Source organism: Pistacia vera, unplaced genomic scaffold, assembly GCF_008641045.1.
Source record: "Pistacia vera cultivar Batoury unplaced genomic scaffold, PisVer_v2 Contig686, whole genome shotgun sequence".
Classification (NCBI taxonomy): Eukaryota; Viridiplantae; Streptophyta; class Magnoliopsida; order Sapindales; family Anacardiaceae; genus Pistacia; species Pistacia vera.
In genome coordinates, this window is record NW_022196541.1 from 347,314 (window position 1) to 372,808 (window position 25,495).

The window sequence follows — 25,495 nt, forward strand, 5'->3', positions numbered from 1 at the left end:
CTAATATTGGAGCCGCATGACATAAAAATAATATAATAGTCTTTCCTTTTAGGCTGGTAATGAGTTGTCTGTCTCTCCCAAATTTCAATTTGGTGGCTTTATTGTCTTCTAGTTTGTGTTCATACACCCTTAAAAGAAGGTTTAAACTCCACTTTATTTGACTGAGAGCTGCACTAATATAGTCAACCTTACTGCATATCTATGTCAGAACTTGAGATCACAACCGTCCAACAAAAGATCAGACAACGTGAACTTTGACTTTCACTTACATCAATTAAAGCTTCTTTTGTCAATACCCACTTTGGATAATATATAACAAATATTGTTTCATTATTATGTTCTTTAGCACAAAAGTTTGGATTTCTCACATGTCTTCATGATCTTGGACTCACTTGAATAGTCTAACCAAAGCATGCATGACATGACATAACTTGAAACAATAAATAAATTTATATTATACTTTACTGAAAAACACAAAAAAAAACCCTATCTATATAATATTTCTATGTAGATCCATCAACTCAATGAGACAGAAATTTGATACAAAGATTCATTTACAAACTAGAATAATTTAGTGATACTTTAATAAATACTTACTTCTTGTCTGCTCGCCGACCAAAACGTTGAACAGTGGCAGCTTTTGCGCATGTCTCTCTCTATGCACAAATACCGGGCAAAAATTAAACGATCATATCCGCATAACTCAATCTGAAATTTCAAAAATCAAAGCACAGGATATAAATTTAAGGGGGGTGAAGCTGATTCTCTCATCCTTTGATCATCACCACCGATTCAATTAAAAAAAAAAAAAAAAATTAGTGCAAATAATTGTTTATTCACTGTTCAACGTATTGTATTTATATATGCACACGGACTCATATCTTTTGTGTTCAGAGAGGCTCAGAAAGAAAGTAGTTCACAGAGACTTCCATTTCCATCAAAGAAACTCAGATATGGACGACGGCATGTCAGGCTTTTACATAAAAGCAGCAGGACATCATGTTAATAATGGTGGTGGTACTGGTGGTGGTGGCAATAATGGTAACTCTGGAACAAAGTGTGGGCGCTGGAATCCCACCACCGAACAAGTTAAAGTTTTGACTGACTTGTTCAGGTCCGGACTCCGAACTCCGAGCACGGATCAGATCCAGAAGATTTCCACTCAGCTTAGCTTTTATGGTAAGATTGAGAGTAAGAATGTTTTTTATTGGTTTCAAAACCATAAAGCTAGGGAAAGACAAAAGCGTCGCAAAGTATCGGTTGATGAGAAGGATGTGCTTCGCAGACTGGACAAGATTTCTCCTAAAACACGTACGTTGATCAGCAACTAAACATTAAAATCTTTTTTTTTTTTTTTTTTTTTTAATTACGTTTGAGAAAGATGGCTTCATCTAACTTAGTCATTATGTTTTATTATTTTTTGCAGATTTTCTAGAGGTTAATCATGTATCTTCAGATGAGCCTGATAGAGTGATCGAAACTCTTCAACTTTTCCCATTAAACTCCTTTGAGGAACAGGAACCTGCGGAGAAGCTGAGAATGCATGCAAATGATTGCAGGGAGACCGCGACAACATTTTCTCATCCACCGTTGGATCTGCGTTTAAGCTTCTTGTAAAACAACCAGCTTTTGATCAATCTTATCAAAGAAAAAAAAAAACTTAGGTTTAAATTAACATCAAGGGGGTGAGAGTTCAGGGGATAGAATTTGGAAGGTGTAACTGAAAATTTAATCAGGATTTGATGATAGTTTAGTTATTAATATTTTCTTTCATTAAAATATTAACAATATGCTTCGACATTCTGCTCTTCATGCCCATAAATCATTGTTTTATCTCTCTGTGTTTACTCTGTTGGATTTTTATTGTTTTTGTATGGAAATCGCAAAATTGCATCCTCTCATGAGAAACGTCTCCTAGAACTGCATAAAATTTACATAAAAAATACTGGTATATTCGTACATTGGGTCTGCCTCCATCTTTGAATTTCATGTATATGTCTTCCCTTATTTGACTCAGTCATGGAAAAGGTATATTGCCGTTGGATATTTTTAAGAAACCTTTCATGCGTGCACCATCAGTAACAAGAAACTCATCTCTAACATCGAGGAAATTTAACCATATCCCCATCAGTCCATCACTGTATTTTGCAGTGACTGGTCATAATCTTTCGAGAATAAAGATACAAGAGAAACGAAGATTACTTTATCTTTTAGAAGATCATGAACCATAAACTTAGACATTTTTGGATATGGTTTGGATTCTATGTAATTGATAAACTAAATTGATAGATGCATATCTCATATGTTTATGTTTAAATGATCTGATATAAGATATTAATGTTGAAGTGCTGCATCGATTAGAGACAAGAGCTTTGGTCGTTTATATAGCATAAGGGCATCCTCACCACCTAGAACCGTACTATGCTCAAGACCCCAAGCAAACAATACTTCTAAAAACCCACCTACATGCACAAAACCGCTTTTAAGTTATTTTTCCCAATGTTCCGAAAACCAGATTGGACTATGACCCATTCAAGGGTCTGGTTTCTGATTTGACCGGTTGGATCGATCGGTTGGACTTTATTCTATAAAATTTTTTTAGTCCCTGAAGGTTTGAAATTCATCAAAAACACTCCTATAAACTCCCTTAAGGTTTGAAATCTGTCTAAAACACCCCTGTTGCGCAAAGAAACTGGTGAGTGGTGGCGGCAGCGACGATCAACTGCCAATCGAAGTTGGAATCATGGGGCTTTTGATGCATAGGTTCCGGTGAATCTGATGGTGGTGCTAGGGAGTTCCATCGGCGCTGGAACTCGCCGGAATCAACAAAAGAAGCCCGACGGTTGCGTGAACTTTAGGTGGACGGTGAGCAACGAAGGCTGGACGATGGTGACTGAAAATGGTTGAGTTTTGTCGTGGAGAAGCCGTCACGTCGAATGGTGGTGTTTTTGCCGTCGAAAGATGCTGGAATCCGACGGGATTGAGCGACGATTGGACCGCAACTCGACAGTATTCCGATGGTCCAACCGTGGCTTAATCCGGTTTAACGAAAAAAGGCGGTTTTTATGAGATACCGGACCGAAAATACCGTCGGCTCCCGGTCGAACCGGTCCGATCCGGTTCTCAGAACATTGGTTTTTCCGAAAAGAATGGGTTACACTATTTGATGGTTAAATGTTACAAAATCTTCAACATTACTATTGAAATTTGGGGATATTTTTGTCATTTCATTTAACTAACAGGTTTCACTTCAGAAGTACTCTAGTATTTGAAGTAGTAGAATTGGCCAAAACCGCAGGATTAATTCTTCTTTGAGCTAGGAATGTGTCTGTTCAGCAAATATTGGAGGTTCTATTAGCACCCGTTCTTGGGCCGAATTGGCCGTTATTCTTCAGGCTCTTTCGGCCCATTATTTTAAACTTCGGGCCTAAATTGGGCCATCTTTTATCTAGGCCCAATTTAACGTACAGATTTCCCCGTCAAAAATTTTCAAACCAATAAAAATACAATTACAACCTTTCCTGGACAGCAAGCAATCAAAAACTCTTCAATAAACTCCTAAAGAAGAAGAAGAAAATAAACTCAACGAATCGGAGACCTAAATATCGGGAGATGGACGTGATTAAAACACAGCAGATATCGGTTAGACCTGTCGAGAAGGTGATAGTTCACCCGCTGGTTCTTCTGAGCATCGTCGATAACTACAACAGAGTCGCTAAAGATACTCGCAAACGTGTCGTCGGCGTTCTTCTCGGCTCGTCTTTTAAAGGAACCATTGACGTCACTAACAGCTACGCAGGTAATTAATTTTCGATTTTATTTAACCTGTTATTGGTAGATCTGATTGCTCGAAATTCCAAATTATGAAATTTTAGCTATGATAAGTGACGTATTAATTTTGTTTTATATAACCATGTGCTAGATTTTAAAAATTAGTTAATTTTCAGTTATATTTTGCTGTGCCAATAGCAATTCTGTGAAATGAAGTTTGAGTTATTAGGCTTTAAGTGGATCAGATTTAATTCTGTTACTCATATGGTATGTTTTTGGCTTTACTTCTCGAATTGTTAGTTAATAACCAGGAACGTGAATGAAACTGTATGTTCTCAATTTTAGGCTGAAAGAACAGGAGTGCCTAGAGGTTTTGTTTGTTTTTTAAATTTGGAGTGGATTTTCAGGGTGTAGTTTCTATTGATTTGACAGGGAATGCATTAGTTAGTTGATATTTGATCCTTTGGTTTGCAGTACCGTTTGAAGAAGATGACAAGGACCCGAGCATTTGGTTTCTTGACCACAATTATCATGAATCCATGTTCTCCATGTTCAAGAGAATAAATGGTATTACTCCAATTAGGTTTCCCTTAAGTTTATGCATGTTTCTATGAAGAATCTGATAGTATCAAATTAAAATTTTCTTTCTTCAGCAAAGGAGCATGTTGTGGGATGGTATAGCACTGGCCCAAAATTGCGGGAAAATGACCTGGATATTCACGGGTTATTTAATAAGTAAGATGACCAGTCGTGATTTTTAAGGGAAAATAAAATTGCCCCAGATTTTTAAATCATCTCATGTGTGCTGTATAATTTTTATCTTGAACTTCCCCTGTTCTGCCTTTGATGCAGCTATGTACCTAATCCTGTCTTAGTCATAATTGATGTCCAACCCAAGGAGCTAGGAATTCCCACAAAAGCTTACTATGCTATCGAAGAGGTGAAAGAGGTAAGAACATAAGTTCTACAGTTTGATGAAGAGTTTTTTATCAATTGATGTGCTAAAACAGGAGAATTTAATACAGCTAGATCATATCTATGCATGCAATTAATTGATAGTACATATGATTTACAGAATGCCACTCAGAAAAGCCAGAAGGTGTTTGTGCATGTACTCTCAGAAATCGCTGCTCATGAAGTCGAGGAAATTGGTATGCCCTTGAGATGAAATCCTTATATAATAATGAGATCATATTTCCTTGTTTGAATAGTAAGAGCATGAAGTATGCTTTTTTATTGGTTGATCTAATCATCTTTTTATGGTTTTGGTTTACCTTTTACAGGTGTTGAACACTTGCTTAGAGATGTGAAGGATACAACTATTAGCACCCTTGCAACAGAGGTCTTGTCTATCAATTTCAAATTTAACTTGCCATTCTCATTTAAATTTTAATGGATCTCTTGCTCTATGTTAAGAGAGATCTAAGTTAGATACACCATTGCTTATAAGTTGACTTTCCATCTTTTGAGATTTGTTCTTGTTATTTCAGAGTGAACTAAACTTAGGTTAGTGTTTGTCTTTGCAGGTGACAGGCAAACTTTCAGCTTTGAAGGGGTTGGATGCCCGACTTCGTGAGATACGGAGTTATCTTGACCTGGTTATTGATGAGAAGCTCCCATTAAACCACGAGATTTTGTATCATTTACAGGTTTGGTTTTGACTGCCTATGTATTCCTTTTTTGAGTTCTATATAGAGCAAATGCACCAACATTGCCCACTGTATATATGAGATTATATTGGGAGATAACACGTTTTTCATTTATCAATTCACTCAAACTTGATTTATGAACTCTTTTGAGGTTCTTATAGCCATTGACGTTGAGTGTTGATTCCATCTTGACCTATTATTTTCCAATCTACTTTATGCAATACTTTATGGTTCTATCAACCTGCTTCATGTCACTTTAGATTTTATTATTTTTTTCCCCTACATTTTGCTATATGTTAAATATTCATTCTTCATATTATCGGCGTGATTTACATCTTACATTCACTTTTATTAAAATTATGTAGAATGTGTTCAACCTTCTTCCAAACCTTAATGTCAATGAGTTGATCAAGGCTTTTGCAGGTAAAAGATTTATGATAGTCAAGTTTTTTGTCCTCCCTCTTTATAATGTTTTAATCTTCTTGGAATATTGATATATTTCTTCTATGTACAGTGAAAACAAATGATATGATGTTGGTGATTTATCTTTCTTCTCTTATAAGAAGTGTCATTGCTCTACACAACTTGATCAATAACAAGGTGAGAAAAATACTTCAATTCCCAGCACAAATAACTTATTTAGTGCTATACCTTTTATCATCAACATGCTGGCCTTGTCCAACAGTTATTGCTTTTTCAAGGTTCAAGCATTGCCCAGTTTTCATTTTGATGCCATGCTACTTTTCGCTATAATTGTTTGAACTGAAATGTTTGGCACACGAGAACATGAACATCTCTCTTTTAGTGCATCATCTGATTTGTGTGTTTTTTTGTATAGCATTTTCTATGAGCATTGAAGCGCCCAATCATACCACTCTAGCTTTAATACTTTTCTCCTTACGGCTTGACTAGACACACCTCACTCCTGTACAAGAATTATAAGTTCTCTGTTTTTAAGTTTAGCTTTGTTGATTCTTGTGTAATCTTAGCAGCCCCTTTGCTACTGCTTTCTTTATGGTTTATGTATACCCTGCTGAAAATAATTTCGATAATTTTCAGATGCTCAACAAAGAATATGAAAAGGCAGAAGACTTGAAGCCAGTTGCTGTTCCTTCTGCAGCTGGAAGTTAAATTCAGGAACCATTTGTTGTAGATTTTCTGCTAGAGGTTGATCTTCTGATGATTGAATTTTGGTCATCTTCTTCCAGTTCTCTCAGCCTTTGGGAGTCGTGAGTTCTTTGAAGTAGAAGGAGGGTGGCTGCTTATTTACAGAAAACTTGCTCTAACGTCCAATCTGTGTTTCTTATGATTCTACATTATATCAATTTCTCTTCACATGTATCTCCAGAATATTGGATTGGTGACAGTTAAAGCCAGCTCTGCCCAACCTCATTCTTTGCTACTCAAATATTAGATTTTCAAATGTTTCGTGCTTCTTCAATTCATTTCTTTCATAAGTTGTTTGAATTATGGAACGGATTAACCTTTACACACCATTCAAAAGCGAATTCTTCTTTTATCAAAACATTTACGCCAATTATTTGATCGGGAATGAAATTGATCTTTTTGTAATAGATATCTAGAGTTTGCCAACTGAACTAACCCATGTCTGGCTCCCCAAGCAGGCAAGAACGCCTTATAGTTACATTTCCAATATCTGAAACGTAATATCAAACAGGAGTATCTATAAATATTTTTTCCAAAATTGTTCAAGAATATTTGTCAATTTGAGGTTTAATGGTTGTTTGAAATATGACATCCAAAAGTTTTACATTTATAGGGAATTAGGAGGTTGACTTCACTCATCTTCTTCATTGTTATCAGGCAAAACTGATTGTTCAAAATCAGCATCCATAATGACCCCATCCATTATGTGTACAACAATCTTCCCTTTCTTGAGATCTACCCTTTCTGACTTAACTCTGTTAACCACAAGCATTGCATCTGAAACCTTTGAAATATATAATGTAAATCCAGATAATGAATCATAAGAGATCTCTTCACCAAAAGGTACTGTAAGTGTAGTCAGAGTCCGAGGAACGGCAGAGAAACCCAATATTCGAGAAAGTATTGCATATGTATTGTTTATCTTGTCACCTTCCAGGTCATGATTGACTCGTAGCCTCAAATCACGTTCAAAAGCTTTTTCTGAAGGTACAAAGACAGTAAAGGCAAGATCTTCAGGCAACATTCCGACCATCATCTCCACAAACTTCCCTAACTCGTCATCTCTAAGAACATCTCTGTTTATCATGTTGGAGTAAGGCCTTCCTAGTGATATCTCAGGAAGCCTAAGCATTGAAAAAATCAAAACAAACAAGCAACAAATAGAAATTGTTATAAATACAACACAAATTGGGTTCTTCAAAATGTGGTCTCTCCTCATCTTCTTCAATGAACTGGATATCAAAAACCTCCCCATTAACCATTCACTAAAAGCAAAATATCACCACCATGACCACTTTACTTATCTAATGACACCCTCAATGGTTAGAAACCTTTAAATCCTTATCAAGCAAAATCAACATTCAAACTCCATATACTTTCAAACCTCTCAAGCCTTCAGTGCCACAACCAATGCCAAAGTATTTCCTTGATCTTCATAACCAAATCTCAGAATTTAAGTCAATTTCAGAAGTTAAGAGTCAGTATGTACAGATTACATTTCATCATTCATATCGAACAAAACCTTTGTGCCAACAGTCAAACACCTTTAAGCGATAAAATCTTCCACTCTTCCTAGTGTTCCAGCTTTTGAGGAATCACAAATCATAGTCCAACTATAGCAATCCCTTCCAATCTCCAACAAATCCTCCACTGGCACAATAAACTAAAACCCATCAACATATAACCATGAAAATCATCACATGACAGTTTATTACATCAGAAGAAACTACAACCTTATATTTGAGATACAGTTAGTTGATATTTGATCCTTTGGTTTGCAGTGCCTTTTGAAGAAGATGACAAGGACCCGAGCATTTGGTTTCTTGACCACAATTATCATGAATCCATGTTCTCCATGTTCAAGAGAATAAATGGTATTACTCCAATTAGGTTTCCCTTAAGTTTATGCATGTTTCTATGAAGAATCTGATAGTATCAAATTAAAATTTTCTTTCTTCAGCAAAGGAGCATGTTGTGGGATGGTATAGCACTGGCCCAAAATTGCGGGAAAATGACCTGGATATTCACGGGTTATTTAATAAGTAAGATGACCAATTGTGATTTTTAAGGGAAAATAAAATTGCAACTGATTTTTAAATCATTTCATGTGTGCTGTATAATTTTTATCTTGAACTTCCCCTGTTCTGCCTTTGATGCAGCTATGTACCTAATCCTGTCTTAGTCATAATTGATGTCCAACCCAAGGAGCTAGGAATTCCCACAAAAGCTTACTATGCTATCGAAGAGGTGAAAGAGGTAAGAACATAAGTTCTACAGTTTGATGAAGAGTTTTTTATCAATTGATGTGCTAAAACAGGAGAATTTAATACAGCTAGATCATATCTATGCATGCAATTAATTGATAGTACATATGATTTACAGAATGCCACTCAGAAAAGCCAGAAGGTGTTTGTGCATGTACTCTCAGAAATCGCTGCTCATGAAGTCGAGGAAATTGGTATGCCCTTGAGATGAAATCCTTATATAATAATGAGATCATATTTCCTTGTTTGAATAGTAAGAGCATGAAGTATGCTTTTTTATTGGTTGATCTAATCATCTTTTTATGGTTTTGGTTTACCTTTTACAGGTGTTGAACACTTGCTTAGAGATGTGAAGGATACAACTATTAGCACCCTTGCAACAGAGGTCTTGTCTATCAATTTCAAATTTAACTTGCCATTCTCATTTAAATTTTAATGGATCTCTTGCTCTATGTTAAGAGAGATCTAAGTTAGATACACCATTGCTTATAAGTTGACTTTCCATCTTTTGAGATTTGTTCTTGTTATTTCAGAGTGAACTAAACTTAGGTTAGTGTTTGTCTTTGCAGGTGACAGGCAAACTTTCAGCTTTGAAGGGGTTGGATGCCCGACTTCGTGAGATACGGAGTTATCTTGACCTGGTTATTGATGAGAAGCTCCCATTAAACCACGAGATTTTGTATCATTTACAGGTTTGGTTTTGACTGCCTATGTATTCCTTTTTTGAGTTCTATATAGAGCAAATGCACCAACATTGCCCACTGTATATATGAGATTATATTGGGAGATAACACGTTTTTCATTTATCAATTCACTCAAACTTGATTTATGAACTCTTTTGAGGTTCTTATAGCCATTGACGTTGAGTGTTGATTCCATCTTGACCTATTATTTTCCAATCTACTTTATGCAATACTTTATGGTTCTATCAACCTGCTTCATGTCACTTTAGATTTTATTATTTTTTTCCCCTACATTTTGCTATATGTTAAATATTCATTCTTCATATTATCGGCGTGATTTACATCTTACATTCACTTTTATTAAAATTATGTAGAATGTGTTCAACCTTCTTCCAAACCTTAATGTCAATGAGTTGATCAAGGCTTTTGCAGGTAAAAGATTTATGATAGTCAAGTTTTTTGTCCTCCCTCTTTATAATGTTTTAATCTTCTTGGAATATTGATATATTTCTTCTATGTACAGTGAAAACAAATGATATGATGTTGGTGATTTATCTTTCTTCTCTTATAAGAAGTGTCATTGCTCTACACAACTTGATCAATAACAAGGTGAGAAAAATACTTCAATTCCCAGCACAAATAACTTATTTAGTGCTATACCTTTTATCATCAACATGCTGGCCTTGTCCAACAGTTATTGCTTTTTCAAGGTTCAAGCATTGCCCAGTTTTCATTTTGATGCCATGCTACTTTTCGCTATAATTGTTTGAACTGAAATGTTTGGCACACGAGAACATGAACATCTCTCTTTTAGTGCATCATCTGATTTGTGTGTTTTTTTGTATAGCATTTTCTATGAGCATTGAAGCGCCCAATCATACCACTCTAGCTTTAATACTTTTCTCCTTACGGCTTGACTAGACACACCTCACTCCTGTACAAGAATTATAAGTTCTCTGTTTTTAAGTTTAGCTTTGTTGATTCTTGTGTAATCTTAGCAGCCCCTTTGCTACTGCTTTCTTTATGGTTTATGTATACCCTGCTGAAAATAATTTCGATAATTTTCAGATGCTCAACAAAGAATATGAAAAGGCAGAAGACTTGAAGCCAGTTGCTGTTCCTTCTGCAGCTGGAAGTTAAATTCAGGAACCATTTGTTGTAGATTTTCTGCTAGAGGTTGATCTTCTGATGATTGAATTTTGGTCATCTTCTTCCAGTTCTCTCAGCCTTTGGGAGTCGTGAGTTCTTTGAAGTAGAAGGAGGGTGGCTGCTTATTTACAGAAAACTTGCTCTAACGTCCAATCTGTGTTTCTTATGATTCTACATTATATCAATTTCTCTTCACATGTATCTCCAGAATATTGGATTGGTGACAGTTAAAGCCAGCTCTGCCCAACCTCATTCTTTGCTACTCAAATATTAGATTTTCAAATGTTTCGTGCTTCTTCAATTCATTTCTTTCATAAGTTGTTTGAATTATGGAACGGATTAACCTTTACACACCATTCAAAAGCGAATTCTTCTTTTATCAAAACATTTACGCCAATTATTTGATCGGGAATGAAATTGATCTTTTTGTAATAGATATCTAGAGTTTGCCAACTGAACTAACCCATGTCTGGCTCCCCAAGCAGGCAAGAACGCCTTATAGTTACATTTCCAATATCTGAAACGTAATATCAAACAGGAGTATCTATAAATATTTTTTCCAAAATTGTTCAAGAATATTTGTCAATTTGAGGTTTAATGGTTGTTTGAAATATGACATCCAAAAGTTTTACATTTATAGGGAATTAGGAGGTTGACTTCACTCATCTTCTTCATTGTTATCAGGCAAAACTGATTGTTCAAAATCAGCATCCATAATGACCCCATCCATTATGTGTACAACAATCTTCCCTTTCTTGAGATCTACCCTTTCTGACTTAACTCTGTTAACCACAAGCATTGCATCTGAAACCTTTGAAATATATAATGTAAATCCAGATAATGAATCATAAGAGATCTCTTCACCAAAAGGTACTGTAAGTGTAGTCAGAGTCCGAGGAACGGCAGAGAAACCCAATATTCGAGAAAGTATTGCATATGTATTGTTTATCTTGTCACCTTCCAGGTCATGATTGACTCGTAGCCTCAAATCACGTTCAAAAGCTTTTTCTGAAGGTACAAAGACAGTAAAGGCAAGATCTTCAGGCAACATTCCGACCATCATCTCCACAAACTTCCCTAACTCGTCATCTCTAAGAACATCTCTGTTTATCATGTTGGAGTAAGGCCTTCCTAGTGATATCTCAGGAAGCCTAAGCATTGAAAAAATCAAAACAAACAAGCAACAAATAGAAACTGTTATAAATACAACACAAATTGGGTTCTTCAAAATGTGGTCTCTCCTCATCTTCTTCAATGAACTGGATATCAAAAACCTCCCCATTAACCATTCACTAAAAGCAAAATATCACCACCATGACCACTTTACTTATCTAATGACACCTTCAATAGTTAGAAACCTTTAAATCCTTATCAAGCAAAATCAACATTCAAACTCCATATATTTTCAAACCTCTCAAGCCTTCAGTGCCACAACCAGTGCCAAAGTATTTCCTTGATCTTCATAACCAAATCTCAGAATTTAAGTCAATTTCAGAAGTTAAGAGTCAGTATGTACAGATTACATTTCATCATTCATAACGAACAAAACCTTTGTGCCAACAGCCAAACACCTTTAAGCGATAAAATCTTCCACTCTTCCTAGTGTTCCAGCTTTTGAGGAATCACAAATCATAGTCCAACTATAGCAACCCCTTCCAATCTCCACCAAATCCTCCACTGGCACAATAAACTAAAACCCATCAACATATAACCATGAAAATCATCACATGACAGTTTGTTACATCAGAAGAAACTACAACCTTATATTTGAATTTCAAGCAAGCAAATTATTCTTGTGTACATCACTTTATTAGATCTTTTTAGTTTACACCACTTTCTGATTGATTATTAATATCAATTATTTCACTAGTCCATGGCAAGTCCAGGAGATTTCCTTTCACAAGTGTCATGATCATTGCTATCCCAACTGTCACCATGGTTTCTATTGTCTTTGCCTCCTAATGTTCACAATCTCAAGCCTGTAAAATCATTCACAGAGAATTGAAAAAATGGTACTGATTAATTTTTTTTCTTATAAGCTTAAGATATAGGAGAAACAATAATTACTTAAAAATGCAAGCCATTATAAATGTCAAAGTAGGAATAATGTTGCACATGGCAAATGTGTAAGTAGCTGTAGTGTACTTCATTATAATTACCGTAAATATTCTCAAGTGTTACTAATTATGGTAAAAAGTAATCACCTATGCACAGGCCTGTGCTTAGCCAGAACCTGTTCTACACTGGGATGAAGAACACTACAACTACTTACACAGTTTCCATGTGCAACATTCTTCCTGCTTTGACATTTATAATGGCTTGCATTTTTAGGTAATTATTACCATCTCCTATATCTTAAACTTGCAAGAGAAAAAATTAATCAGAACCATTGTTTCAACTCTCTGTGAATGATTTTGCAGGCTTGTGACTGTCAGCATTCAGAAGTTGCACAACCAGCAAGATATTGGGAAGCATACTGACAGTTAGGGGAGCAATGAACATGACACTTATGAAATGAAATCTCCTCAACCTGCCATGGAGAAATGGAAGTACTAATATTCATAATCAATCAGAAAGTGATGTACACAAGAAAGATCTAATAAAGAAGAACCTAAATTTAATGGTTTAGGTTCTCAAGAACTAGTTTCAAGCTATTGCATTCCCTACAAATCAAAACCACAAAACTAATAAACGCAGCCCCGTAATAAATTGTAAAAATAAAACACAATAAGGTCTAACCTCCTATGAACTGTAATAAACTTTTCTCTTTGGCTTTGTTTACTTCGCATTCCTATGTCCTAATTCTAAATCTTAAACAACAGAAAACTTAAAATTCCATACAGTTCAAAACCTAATCATAACCTTAGTTTTCTCAGTAACTAAACAGAGAAAATAAGCAGGAAAACAAGAAGAAACGCCATTATCACAAAGCAAAGTTATAATCAGATTCAGTAGAAAGCACTTATTTAGCAGACAAAGTCAAATTAAGAAGCTCATACATAGCTTCAGTTAATATCACATTAAGGGGAAAAAAAAAAAAAAAAAAGAACGTAATTTTTGTGAGTTATTTACCTCTCTACCTTGAAATTCTCGAGTGAATGGGCCAACAGTTAAATTGATTGAAGCATTAACAAGAATTTCGAAATTTGAAATTAGGTTAGGGTTAGGTTCTCTGAAGTGAACAGATTGATCGGGAGGTTACAGATGGGAATAAAATATTTTCTTGGTCAAAATGGGCAATATAAAATTCACATTATTAAATCAAGATTTTAGTAATTTACAAAAATGACTCTTTTATCACTCTTACAATACTGCAAACTTTAAGATTGGTCATCTACTCATCAACATCTATACTATAAACCACCCTTAGTAGTTGGGGTATTATACAAAAGGTTTTGAATTCGATTTTTTTCGATTGTTAATAATGGTAATTATGAGTTCGATTCCTTTGATTGTCAATAAAGGTGGCCACACTTAAGGACTAATTAATCGACAAAAGTAAAAACTTTGATCATCTACTACAACGAGTTTAACGTAAGGAATAAATAAAGTACTTTAGGGGCTTACATAGTAATTAGGCCCAAATCTAATTAAGATTTGCTTGTTCAACGGACTTAAAAAAAGAGCAAGATAAACTTTTAAAACTTTGTTGAGTGTAAAAATAAGCGTAATGAATGAAAGTGTCTTATCACGGAGCAAACTAGCAAAGTGTATAATAGCATAGAACTTGTGGGTAACTTCAAGGGATTTGCCTGACAGTCAAGAATGTTTACTTCTTTCTTTAACTTTCTCGGATCGAATCATACACACCTATCATATTTATGGTTTACCTTGAAATATTGGACTTATAAGGTATTTAATGGACACGTAAGCTAACGTGGACACTCCGGCTATAAAAATAAAAATATATAGAGAGAGAGCTTGTGGGTGTGCATATAAAAAAAAAACATGACTCAATACAAAGTTTGTGTTAGTTGGTGGCAGCATAGCAATATTTGTTTAGTAATATCAAGCAATTTGAATGGATTCATAATGAGATAGCAGCCCATAATAGCCCATAATAACCAAGGAATGGAGGTCCCTTTCATTCAACAGGATGGCCATAAAAGAAGATCTCTATTTTATTCTTATTAATTCCCAATTTGCCATACAAAAAAACAATAATAATAATAAATAAATAAATTAGAGGAGGGAGTAATTGTTTGATATTAAGAAGATAAACAAGTATTTTGTCTTTTAATCGGATTTAGAGGATAAGTTAATTGGAGAGAGGCAATCGCTGACGTCACAGTCAACTTGGACTTGGACTCCTTATCCAACATCAAATTTCACAGAAGATAAAAGGGAAGAAATAGCCAACTTGCTAAGCTTGAGGGAGCAATAAAATTTAAGTTTAAAACAAAACGACAACTATAATTAACATAAACTATATCACAAATACACAAAACATCTCTCCTCCTCGTTTTAATCACCACCCTTCATTCAACCCATTTTGCCCGGACACTACTAATCCGACGGCTCAAACTACATCAGACTAAATTCATCATAATACATTAACTTGATACAAATTGCATGAACTCGTAATCAGATTCAATCCCGGCCATTGTTTCTGGCGCCAAAACCACCTCGAGATCAACGCTGCCACCACCTTCACGCCCTGGAAAAGCGGAGATCTTGCCGTCAAACTTGTTCGCATTTCCACTTCTAACCGCCAAAGGTCGGCCCCACCCGAAATCATTATCGTACATCGGGAATCTTGGCGAGCTACCCATCGTCATTGATGCACCGTCGAAGTTTCCTAGCGGGAACACTCTCGGATTACTCTCCCAATCACCCACAAAACGACGCACCGTTTTGTCGTCATGAGCGTTTACATTTTTGTTCAACTGCTCCGCGCACCACCTCAGATCTTTACTCAACACCTCCCCGGCTGACGCGTAAGTGGGAATGCTTTGAATCGCGTTACCGAAATACAATGGATCCAGTTTCGGGTTCAATCTGTGACGGCAATTAACCGCCATTCTGAACGTAGTCGTTTTGGACACGTGTAATTTCCTCGCTCGAGTCACCGCCCGCCATAAAAGAGCGCACAGTGACTGAAACGACGATATCTCCACGTTTGACTCCGTTTTCTTGAACAAAGTATTATAGTACGGATCGTTACTTTGCTTCCCCATTAATTCAACGGCGTCAATATCGCCGTTAGTGATGCATATCTTGTTATTAACTCTAGCTTTCAGTTCCAAAATTGATTCTCTGCTGAAACTGAAGATTCTTTCACTCAACGGTTCGTATTCATTGAAAGTCACCTTCAGTCCACCGTCGGGAATTCTCAAAACCGCCGGCGAAATCAACACTGAGTCGCGAGAAAAATCGGGTTGTTTGGAGATTTTCTTCATTCCTCTCGAGATTTCAGCGAAAGTGTTGAAAAAATTCCAGAAGGACGTGCCGTCAGTGACCGCGTGATTCACAGCGCAGCTAATGAAGACACCGTCCGCAAGCTCTGTCACTTGTACGGTCAAGAGTGGTTTACAATGGCCGTCATGACTAATAGTTCTGTCAAAAGCGAAGAAGCTCTTGACGATTTCAGGGACATGAAGTGGGGCAAGAATTTCACGAATGAACAACTTGGCGGCATTTTTGTGAATAAAACCCGCACCCGCGTCGTTGCAGGTGACATAGATGTAGCCATCAGAGTCGGTCTTCAAGCGCCCAGCGAGAGGAGGAAAACGAGAGAGCGCTTGAGAGAGAGCTCTCTTCAAGAGAGCAACGAGAGAGTCAATGGGTAGATTCGGGCGAGTGAAAAGGCCACCTTTTTGGATGTAGTGACAAGAAAGCATGGGAAGGTCAGAAACTGCAAGCTTAAGGTCTCCAAGAGTTGATTTTTGGTCAGGAAAAACGACGCATTTGGAGACCAGAGTTGGAGAAGACACTGAAACTGAAGCAACCATTTTTTGCGAAAATTAAAACTACTCTCTCTCTCACTCTCGAACTCGCAAAATGGTTCCTTCAGTTGTTGTTTTGATTTGCGAGTGAGGGATTGAGTGCGAAGAAATGAAGAGATACGGGGAGTATTTATAACGGCGGAAAGAAGCGTTAAGAGCAAAGGTGCATGAACTTAAAATGAATGATGAGGTGGTCACTAAGCTGTTACTTTTTTAACCTACTTAATTTATTTAATGTTTCAGTTTAATTAATTAATGATTGTCTATTTTCTTTTTTGTGTTTGTTATCTCAAACCATGATTGAAAACCACGTGTGCATGTTCCTTCTGTTTGATTACCAATTGGGCACACGCTCATTAAAGACAGAAGAGAAACTCTTGGTAATTGTACACGCCTACATTACTATTAACTAACTATAGCTTTCTTCCTCTCATCCAACAGTCTCTTGCCATGTTAATTAGCAATTGGGGTATTGACACGCGTCCACGTATTTATTAAATGTGAAGATTAACATAAATTAATTTAATTTATTAAAAAATCTGGATAGATATTTGAGAAAATGGTAATATTCTAAAACAAAGGGTTAAAATCATGATGGGGATTTGTGTAGGATTTTATGAGGGTAAAAATATGGAAATTTTGGGAGTAAATGGAGTGTTTACTATTTAGTAACAATAATTAAGAGAAAATCCTCAAAGATTTTTCCTTCAAATCTCAGGAATATCATGTAAAGTCTATCTTGAATTACACAAAGCCCCCATATATACGAGATATGCAGCCTCACACACAACCATCCAAATTCTACCAGAATCCTTTAATGCAAGATTTAATGCAATCTCATCCTGATATTCTTGAAAAAAAAAAAAAAAGGACTCCTTCGTGGCTTTCTTCATTGATTTCTCTTCGTCCTACGTGGCTCACATGCAAATGCAGAGTTGTCCATGGAGCAACAAGTAGCAAGTATCAACTTGGGTTTCTATTATTTTTTTAACAACTGAGGCCAAATGGCGCGTCGTCCATAGAAGACTATTGACGGTTTAAAGAGTTACATCTAGGACTTCTCTACGGAAGTATGTTTGCCAATTCCCATATATTTTTTTTTTTTCATGACCAGGGTGGTCCAGGTCAACTTATCTCCTCTTCAACTATTCCTCAAAACTTTAGAACTATTAATCAGATAAGAGTTTCAATAATCATCCCTATTAGAGGTCATGAAAGCTATAACTTATAAGATCATATAAACTTATATCCTCTTTTATTCTTTTACCATCAGGTCATCTAATGATGGTTAATTCTCATACATTATTCTTAATATTTTCCACAATATAATATAAGAGGAAAATTTGTTGAATACAAAGGCCAAGTTGATGGAATAAGGTATTATAATAGGATGATTAAACAGTTTGCTTGGCAAATGGTGTACTAAAATTGATAGTTTTGAGAAGAATCCATGACCTAATCTAAATAATTCTCATGCAAATACTGATTAACATTTATAAAATCTAAATAAAATCCATACGAAGAGCGCCGACTATTTACGTTCTGTATGTTGGCTGTCATTCTCTCAATCCCGAGAAAGGTCGGCCCAGGGAGGAAAGCCAGAATCTTAACTGTTTAAGCTAATCCTGAACTGTCTCATTAAGAAATTAAAATTAATTAATTGGGATAATTATTATAATATATAGTTTTTATTTATATTCGAAAGCTTATGTCTGAGATTACATGGTCCAAAGGTCGGCTAATTAAGTTATAGAAGAATCTGCAAAAACCGCCATTTCTGATTTGTCGGTTTGTGGCAATATTTAAAGAGCATATTATAAAGCACATTTTGGGTTTAATTAATTAATAAATGGTTTGACTTCACTGATAAAATAATGGGGAATTATAGTGCAATGGACATGGTGTCTTAAGCGAAGAAGGTTTGACATGATGTGCCACGTGTATGACAGTTCAAGACCAACTATATGATTAAGAGGAGTTTATTGCTTGAAGCTTAAAAAATGGTGTGTTTTGGGAGATGTATTTAAGGAGGAGGAGTGACAGTGAGTGAGTTTTTATGTTTATGTTTAATGTTAATGTACATTTGCACTGAACCTTGCCTTCTGGGAACCTGTTTCTGACAGTTCAAAACCAGCTGATGGCCGGTGAGTTAATAACCTCATTTCTCAACTTGTTTTTATTTTATTTTCACCATTATTAATTCGACATACCTTTTCTGTATAAGTTATACGATAAATTTGTGATAGCGTTTGTAGCATTGAAATAGATTATTCTAACTTGTTTCTCTGGTTTCTTTAACGCAAGACGTACGTTGAAAATCCATTAATTTACTTATTTGTTGAAGTAAAGAACCAGACAATCAGAAATATGTGATTGGAAGCATTAGAATCACGTAGAATGTATGTGTGATCTCGTTGGATTAGCAATGAAATAATATAATAATGAATATGTAAGAATTAATTTAGAAAATATAGAATAAGAGGAGACTTTTTTTTTTTTTTTTAAAGTGGTTCAACTGTTCGTAATACAAGGTCTGAAAACAGATTACAACTAAGTTTATATAATGATAGTCACATGGTTGAGTTGGATATAAACTTAAATTTGTTTAAACGGTAAGTTGCACGATCATCGGTCTTGATTATGGGATCCGTATTGTGAGATATTTGCATGCTAATTGGGGATTTATCCGCCCTGTATTTCCCGCGCAACAATATTAATTATTACAATTTTAAGATTTTATATGCACATAACAAGTGAAAGGGGTTTGATTAATTTATAGTGAAAAGAATTAGTACACTGAATTATTGAACTTATTCAACTCTAAACTATAAAAAAATCGTATGAACAATATATGTTTGACTTATTTGCCAATTAAAAATCCTGACATAATTAATTTAATAATACATTTCAAATTATTGTGTATCATTAGTCCATCCAAATTTTTTTTTGATAACCATGTCCAGATCAGTTTACGCGAACTTCAACTAATTCTTTAGGATTCTGAAATTATTGATCGAATAAGAACTTTAATAACTACCCTTATTAGCAACCGAGAGGAAACTCGAAGTCAAGATCTCTTAAATAATACACCCGAGAGTCCATCCATCTTTCATTACGTTAGTATCAAGAATTTCACCCTAATTTGTTCTTATGTAAACCTAATTTTTATTCTCTAAAGTCGAAAACTCTGCTCTACCATTTTTTCTCAAACTTGTATGTTTTTATATCTGGAAACCCAATTTCGGCCAAAGGATATTGAAAAAACATAGTGGGAAATCAAACATATAAATAGAGTTGTTTTGCCTCATCAAAAGATGACGAGTAATGCTACAGCCACCGATGATAGTGCATCGACTTTATGCACTGAATGACGTGACAAAATCTTAACCGTTGATTAATATTAAGTTAAAATTAATCAACGATCAAGATTTGTTACGTCTTTCAGTGTACAAATTCGATGCACTATTGTCTATGGCTTTATTATTTTCCAAAGATGACATAATGGACATACGAATGAACCTTTATAAATGACAAAATTAAACAATTAATTTATTGGTTAATTATTCACGGTACCTACTGTTTGTGCTTACGTTGAAAATGGTAGCTCACTAAAATTATTCCCAATATTAATATTATAAAAAAAAGACTGCACAAGTCAAAGCTTTTGACACACCAGACCAGACAATTTTTTGTTTTTAATAAAAAATACTGAATAAATAAATAAATTAATTAATTATTGGGTTTAGGGTTTGCATTCATGCACCTGACGCTAAGTTTGAACTCTGCATGGATTCCCATTTACGTTCTTTGAATTAGGGCTTGGCCGGCCAATTCTTCTTCTCTTTAATTTTCTGATAGGTTCAGGTCACCAAACGCATCAGCATCATCATGGTGCTCCTCAAACCAACATGAATTCCGTTTCTAATAACAAGTGCATTTTTCTTCTATTTTGTCTTGCTATCTATTTATGGCAGTTCGGAAAGTGACCTCTACTGCTCTTTTTGGATTATATAACGAGTATTTTCATCAGTGTGAAAAATTGACCAACGCATATATCTATTCATCAATTTAGTCAATTTTGTTCAATTGTTCGAAGAATTTATAAAAAGAATTAGTTATAAAAATGATCAAATGGGTAATATCTTTTAAAATTGAGGATGATATTGTCAAGAATGAGGAGTTGCAAAAGACAAAATGAAAAGCGTTTTCCCCTGTAATATAAATGTTTCTTCGAAGATTTAGAATGCTTGTCCATTTCTACAAAATTTTACGTGTTTTTATGAAATTCAACCAGCTAACAATAGTAGAAACATAAGAAAACACTTTAAAACTTCCGCACGTCAATTGCTTTGGCTGAACATTGAAGTCGGCAGGGGCCAAGCCAAGGGCAGTTAATTTACACGTTCAGTCAGACTCAGTACGTACGTAGTTGAGACGGCAAAAGATTGATCAATAAATTAGAAAGGCGTACGTGTGTCTATCAAATCACAAATATACAACCATTTATTTCAGAATCAATTAACATATATATATATATATAATTCATGGTTGGAACATGAACGTTTCCTGTAACTATCAGCTGCTAAAACAGTCTTGAAGCAAAGAATCAGAAGTGAGCTGTGAATTATTACCAAAACTTAAGCTAGAATTAGGTAAGATCATCTTAATTTAAGAGACGCGTTTCATAGTTCAATTGAAGTCAACAGAGGCTCAGCCTACTACAGTCGAAATTAATATAGCTGCGCACCAACAAAGCTATATGAACCAAAATCCATAGAAAAATAATCATAGGGTTCCAAGTACTAGGTAGAAAGATATATATAATTAATTCAATTATGCAAATTCAAGATTCTTGATTTGTATAGAAAAAATTAAAGTAGATCTCAATCCCATGCCTGGTTGTCAACAACTTATAATTATATCTAAAGAATTGTCAATTATTGTCTTGCTAACTTAAGAAAATAGTCTATAGCTCTAAGTAGAAATCTAAAAGCTGAAATGGGCAATTTTTAATCTAACTTAGAAAACTATTCTGATACTGAAATTTGAAACCTTGCCTATATATATAGTCATATAGAGGCATGCATTTTCCAACCCAAGTTTGAAAGCTATTCTGGTTCTGTTATGGCAGCCATAATAATATTCTAAATCCATAAGCCATTCATTTTCCCTTAACTCAATCACATGCTACCAAGCTATCAACTTGTTAAGAGCCCTAGCTAGGTAGACAAGGAAGATATAAAATGTAATCTGTATTTAGTCGGAAAAGGGTCACTTAAAGGGCTAAGGCAATCAAATTGATGAGATGTTTAATGCCAAAAATCCATAGCCATCTTTATCATCATCAATCACTGCTATTGAAAGAAAGACGATAAATATGTACCAAAAAGTCATGTGGGACGTTGGAGATCTTGCAAAATCTTCAGCGATAGCTAGGTTCCATAACTTGAAGATTTGAAGTGAACCCAGTAGCATCTTTCTGTTCTGCATTATCATGATTCGGTTCTATAATTGTTGTAAAGACAGGAGTACCACAGATGCATAAACATAGCGAAAGTTCCACCAACAAAGGCTGAGATTAACCATTTTGTACAATAATGATAGCCAAAATGGCAAAATGCATGCATGTTTCTGGAAAATGAAAGTAATGGTCCCTATGGCAGCAATAAATTTTCATCCCTGATAAAAAGATTTAGCCTGCTCAGAAATCTTTGGCATGTTGCTCAGTACAAGAATCCTTAGAAAATGAAATTTGGGTTCACATGTTTAAACCACAAAATTACAGAAGGGAAAGTGGGGTTAGAGTTAATTAATAATTGCTTTTAAGAAGTTAATTATGCCTTAAACAACATGTTTTTTGGGAGGTTAATTTCTAGTAAGAGATTTGGTTGAATGGTGAAATAGAAATGAAAGAGAAAAAAACAAGAACTATTGCATTCAGAGCGTGGGGAACTGTGGAAAAACTTGACTCCACCTATAATTGATTACTAGAAAGAATGGAATGAGAACCATGAACTAAATCCCCACTTATTATTGAGAAGTACATCCACCAAGAAATATTGGAAGGTGGCAACATCATAATGAAATTATTGTATTTGTTGCTTTTAAGTGAGGAGATTATTAAATTAGTGGTGTTACCATGCCTTTGGGTTAAAGCATCTCAATGCTCTTTGATTGGCCATAACTTTCCCAAGCATCAAACCTGTTCAAACTCTAGTCTTCTTTGAGTGAAGTTTTTTAGCAAAATCTACTGGTTGTTTACTTGTTAATAAAGGGTATTTTGCTCTTAATCAAATTCTTATTATATACCCACAAAAAAAACTTCTCTAAAAAGCTTAAAACTTTATCTTCTCCTCGACATAAATCAATGTGACAGTGTCCAACAATTTTGCTACTTGATAATGCTTATCATAATTAATTAGTCAAAGCGGACTAAACAAAGATAACTTTTCTTTCATTCAATGAAATGAAAGAAGCAAGATGATTATCATCTCACTCTCAAATCTGTAGCAGATAAGCCTGCTTTTACTGGTGAATTATGCCTTTGAAATTTGTCCAACTCATAATGGTCAACCATAATATATATATATATATATATATATATAAAATCAAATCCCAAAGAAAAGGAGATAAGACCCCTGAGATTGAGGGAGGATTGGAAAATTTTGATTATGGAACAAAAGCATTTCATTTCCTCTGTCTTGGTATAAGTACAATGGACATAATCATTTCTGGTTCTATAAGATCAGGTAAAAAATTAGAAGAAAAGATAAATTAAACTTTGATAGTGGAAAGCACAAACATATAAAGACAGATATAGGTATGTACAAATGATGTGTGATTCCACTTCTGATGAACAGGATTATGTTTTTGTAGTCAAAATTCTTCAATTTAATAACACCTAGTTGTCCCTTTTATCAATGCTTTTTTCCAAAAATTAAGTGGGGTAATTGCTCCATTACTCCTCCACTTTAGTGGTGAAGCCGTGTAGATATTTGATAACAAAATTGATATGGAAATAAATCTATCATTTTTGTCTGTACCGACATCATCTAAAAGTGATTCATTAAACCTGGATGAGCTTTTGCCTTAAAGTTTTCTTGGATATGACATTTTTTTGTCCAAATTGTTTCATTTAGAAACCCATTTGTCAAATTGTTATGATTGTGTACATGAATAAGTGGGGCACTTGTGATTTGTTCTGTAATTATTGGTATTAAGAAAATCAAATATATTCATGAATGGATTAAGCTATGTTGGCAACATTTAGATTTTTAATAATACTATACTTACAAATATTTTCATACAAAGTGAGATGATAAAAAATGAATGGAAGAATGAAACAAAAAGTCAAACTCTATATATTTACTCATTTTTTATGAATATCTTTGTAAGTATAACATTACTCATTTTAGCCACCATATTCATATTTATATTACTTTGAAGTTCCTTTCTAATAAGTGGTTTCACACTCATCTCTCCACCGAGGCTTGAATGTGACACAGGCTTCTCAAACCTCAGAACTGCAGTCAAAAAGCAACGTTTCAGTGAATCTTCTTCAATGTATCAACTTCTCACTGATTTCTAAAACTTGGCAGTATCTCTTAACAATAAAGATCACTTGTTGACTCGATAACCTAAAGAAGGAAAAGAAGATTACATTCAAAGAGATGAAATGATGCACAAACTTTTCTCATAACAAATGCTTTGAAGCTGCGTGTCTTTTGAGATAAAATCAACAAATGTTTCGCTCTTGTTCTGTGTAAAATTGTAAATATCATTTGGGTCGATTTATTTTGAGTCAAAACAGAATATTTAATTTGAGAGAAAGGCTCCATTATTTATAAGCTTCCACACGTCTACAATTACTGGGCTAACCAAGTTTCGAAACAATAGGAATAGTAAAGTGAGCAAGCTGATCCAGATCAAGAGCTGCTAACAGAAATCTGTAGAAAGTAGCAAAACAAGGCCCAGCCCAGTCCGAAGAATAAACTGTTCTTAACGAAAGAGGCGCCAACCCACTTTCAATAAGCTCTTACTACAAAGGCTAAAGTGTAATTAGTAGCAGACCCTATAATAAGAGTCTACAGAAGTAATTAAGCCAGCTCCAGAAGTGGACATTAACTGTGGTCAGACTACTCACTTCTACTTTAGGTTTTAAAACTGGAGAGACTTTGCCAGTTTGCATTGAAGGAGGTTGATGGGACTGTAGGGATGTATACGAGCCGAGTCGAGCTGAGTATCTTGGTACTCGAGCTCGGTTCGTGATGAACAGTAACGAGCTCGAGCCGAGCTTAGTCAAGCTTCAATATCGATGTTCAAGCTCGAGCTCGCGAGTATTAAGGTGCGCTCAAGCTTGCTTAAACGAGTCGATTGAGCTCGCACTTAAATGAGCTCACGAGCCTGACAAGCCGAGCTCAACCTGGATCGAACTAGGCTTGATACTGTTCACGAACCGCTCGAGCTTGAGCTCGGCTCGACTGGCTTGGAGTCGAATTCGAGCTTTCAACGAGCTGAGCTCGAATAGCTCGCAAGCTACTCAGCTCGTGTCTCATCCCTAGATGGGAGTACCCAGTGAATCAGCATAATTGATTCACTATATCTCTACCACAGGGACGAGTTACTAAAAACCCAACATAACCTACAGCATAGAATTACATTGCTCAGGAGTTGAAATCTCTGTCGATTTCAATTGGCTTGGAAGATGAATGAAACAAACACGTGGCCTAATGGGTAAGGTTGATGAAGCTATTGACATCTCACTAGTGAATTTTGTTTTGCTTGTAATTTGATATATCCCTCATGAAACTATAATTTCGTTCTAAGAATGATTTGAATAGCATTAAAAAATTAAAGCTTATGAGATT

At 35.2% G+C, this 25,495-nt stretch overlaps 5 protein-coding genes across 7 annotated transcripts; 2 read left to right on the forward strand and 3 right to left on the reverse strand.

The window, feature by feature from the left end:
- The first annotated feature begins 907 nt into the window (after window positions 1-907).
- On the forward strand, window positions 908-1,617 carry LOC116113581 (WUSCHEL-related homeobox 7-like). Its single transcript, XM_031399728.1, has 2 exons — window positions 908-1,311; window positions 1,427-1,617. The coding sequence occupies exons 1-2, from the start codon at window positions 954-956 to the stop codon at window positions 1,615-1,617; spliced, it is 549 nt and encodes a 182-aa protein (XP_031255588.1). The 5' UTR covers window positions 908-953.
- Window positions 1,618-3,520: 1,903 nt separating this feature from the next.
- LOC116113585 (26S proteasome non-ATPase regulatory subunit 7 homolog A) lies at window positions 3,521-10,966 on the forward strand. Of its 2 annotated transcripts, none has more exons than XM_031399731.1 (10): window positions 3,521-3,799; window positions 8,369-8,461; window positions 8,548-8,629; window positions 8,747-8,843; window positions 8,970-9,045; window positions 9,178-9,236; window positions 9,421-9,543; window positions 9,909-9,966; window positions 10,058-10,143; window positions 10,603-10,966. In XM_031399731.1, the coding sequence occupies exons 1-10, from the start codon at window positions 3,613-3,615 to the stop codon at window positions 10,672-10,674; spliced, it is 933 nt and encodes a 310-aa protein (XP_031255591.1). In that variant the 5' UTR covers window positions 3,521-3,612; the 3' UTR covers window positions 10,675-10,966. The 2 variants fall into 2 exon arrangements, with proteins under 2 accessions (XP_031255591.1, XP_031255592.1); XM_031399732.1 differs by lacking the exons at window positions 8,369-8,461; window positions 8,548-8,629; window positions 8,747-8,843; ... (4 more) ...; window positions 10,058-10,143; window positions 10,603-10,966 and adding exons at window positions 4,246-4,338; window positions 4,425-4,506; window positions 4,624-4,720; ... (4 more) ...; window positions 5,935-6,020; window positions 6,480-6,843.
- Window positions 7,037-13,884, reverse strand: LOC116113586. Of its 2 annotated transcripts, none has more exons than XM_031399733.1 (2): window positions 13,756-13,884; window positions 7,037-8,237 (listed from the first exon to the last, which is right to left on the reverse strand). In XM_031399733.1, the coding sequence occupies exon 2, from the start codon at window positions 7,840-7,842 to the stop codon at window positions 7,219-7,221; it is 624 nt and encodes a 207-aa protein (XP_031255593.1). In that variant the 5' UTR covers window positions 7,843-8,237; window positions 13,756-13,884; the 3' UTR covers window positions 7,037-7,218. The 2 variants fall into 2 exon arrangements, with proteins under 2 accessions (XP_031255593.1, XP_031255595.1); XM_031399735.1 differs by having other exon boundaries at window positions 7,037-8,250.
- Window positions 11,342-11,965, reverse strand: LOC116113624. Its single transcript, XM_031399775.1, has one exon. The coding sequence runs from the start codon at window positions 11,963-11,965 to the stop codon at window positions 11,342-11,344; it is 624 nt and encodes a 207-aa protein (XP_031255635.1).
- A 1,163-nt stretch (window positions 13,885-15,047) lies between the features above and the next one.
- Window positions 15,048-16,708, reverse strand: LOC116113612 (uncharacterized acetyltransferase At3g50280). The gene has a single exon (XM_031399764.1). It carries the CDS (start codon window positions 16,632-16,634, stop codon window positions 15,237-15,239), a length of 1,398 nt encoding a protein of 465 aa, XP_031255624.1. The 5' UTR covers window positions 16,635-16,708; the 3' UTR covers window positions 15,048-15,236.
- Between the last annotated feature and the right edge of the window lie 8,787 nt (window positions 16,709-25,495).

Excerpts from the sequence above, each read along its gene's own strand:
- LOC116113585 (XM_031399731.1), top strand. The coding sequence starts at position 3,613 with ATGGACGTGATTAAAACACAGCAGATATCGGTTAGACCTGTCGAGAAG. Across the intron at positions 9,967-10,057 it reads GTTGATCAAGGCTTTTGCAG|TGAAAACAAATGATATGATG; the intron begins GTAAAAGATTTA and ends TTCTATGTACAG. Across the intron at positions 10,144-10,602 it reads ACAACTTGATCAATAACAAG|ATGCTCAACAAAGAATATGA; the intron begins GTGAGAAAAATA and ends GATAATTTTCAG.
- LOC116113581 (XM_031399728.1), top strand. The coding sequence starts at position 954 with ATGGACGACGGCATGTCAGGCTTTTACATAAAAGCAGCAGGACATCAT. Across the intron at positions 1,312-1,426 it reads CAAGATTTCTCCTAAAACAC|ATTTTCTAGAGGTTAATCAT; the intron begins GTACGTTGATCA and ends TATTTTTTGCAG.
- LOC116113624 (XM_031399775.1), bottom strand. The coding sequence starts at position 11,965 with ATGGGGAGGTTTTTGATATCCAGTTCATTGAAGAAGATGAGGAGAGAC.
- LOC116113586 (XM_031399733.1), bottom strand. The coding sequence starts at position 7,842 with ATGGGGAGGTTTTTGATATCCAGTTCATTGAAGAAGATGAGGAGAGAC.
- LOC116113612 (XM_031399764.1), bottom strand. The coding sequence starts at position 16,634 with ATGGTTGCTTCAGTTTCAGTGTCTTCTCCAACTCTGGTCTCCAAATGC.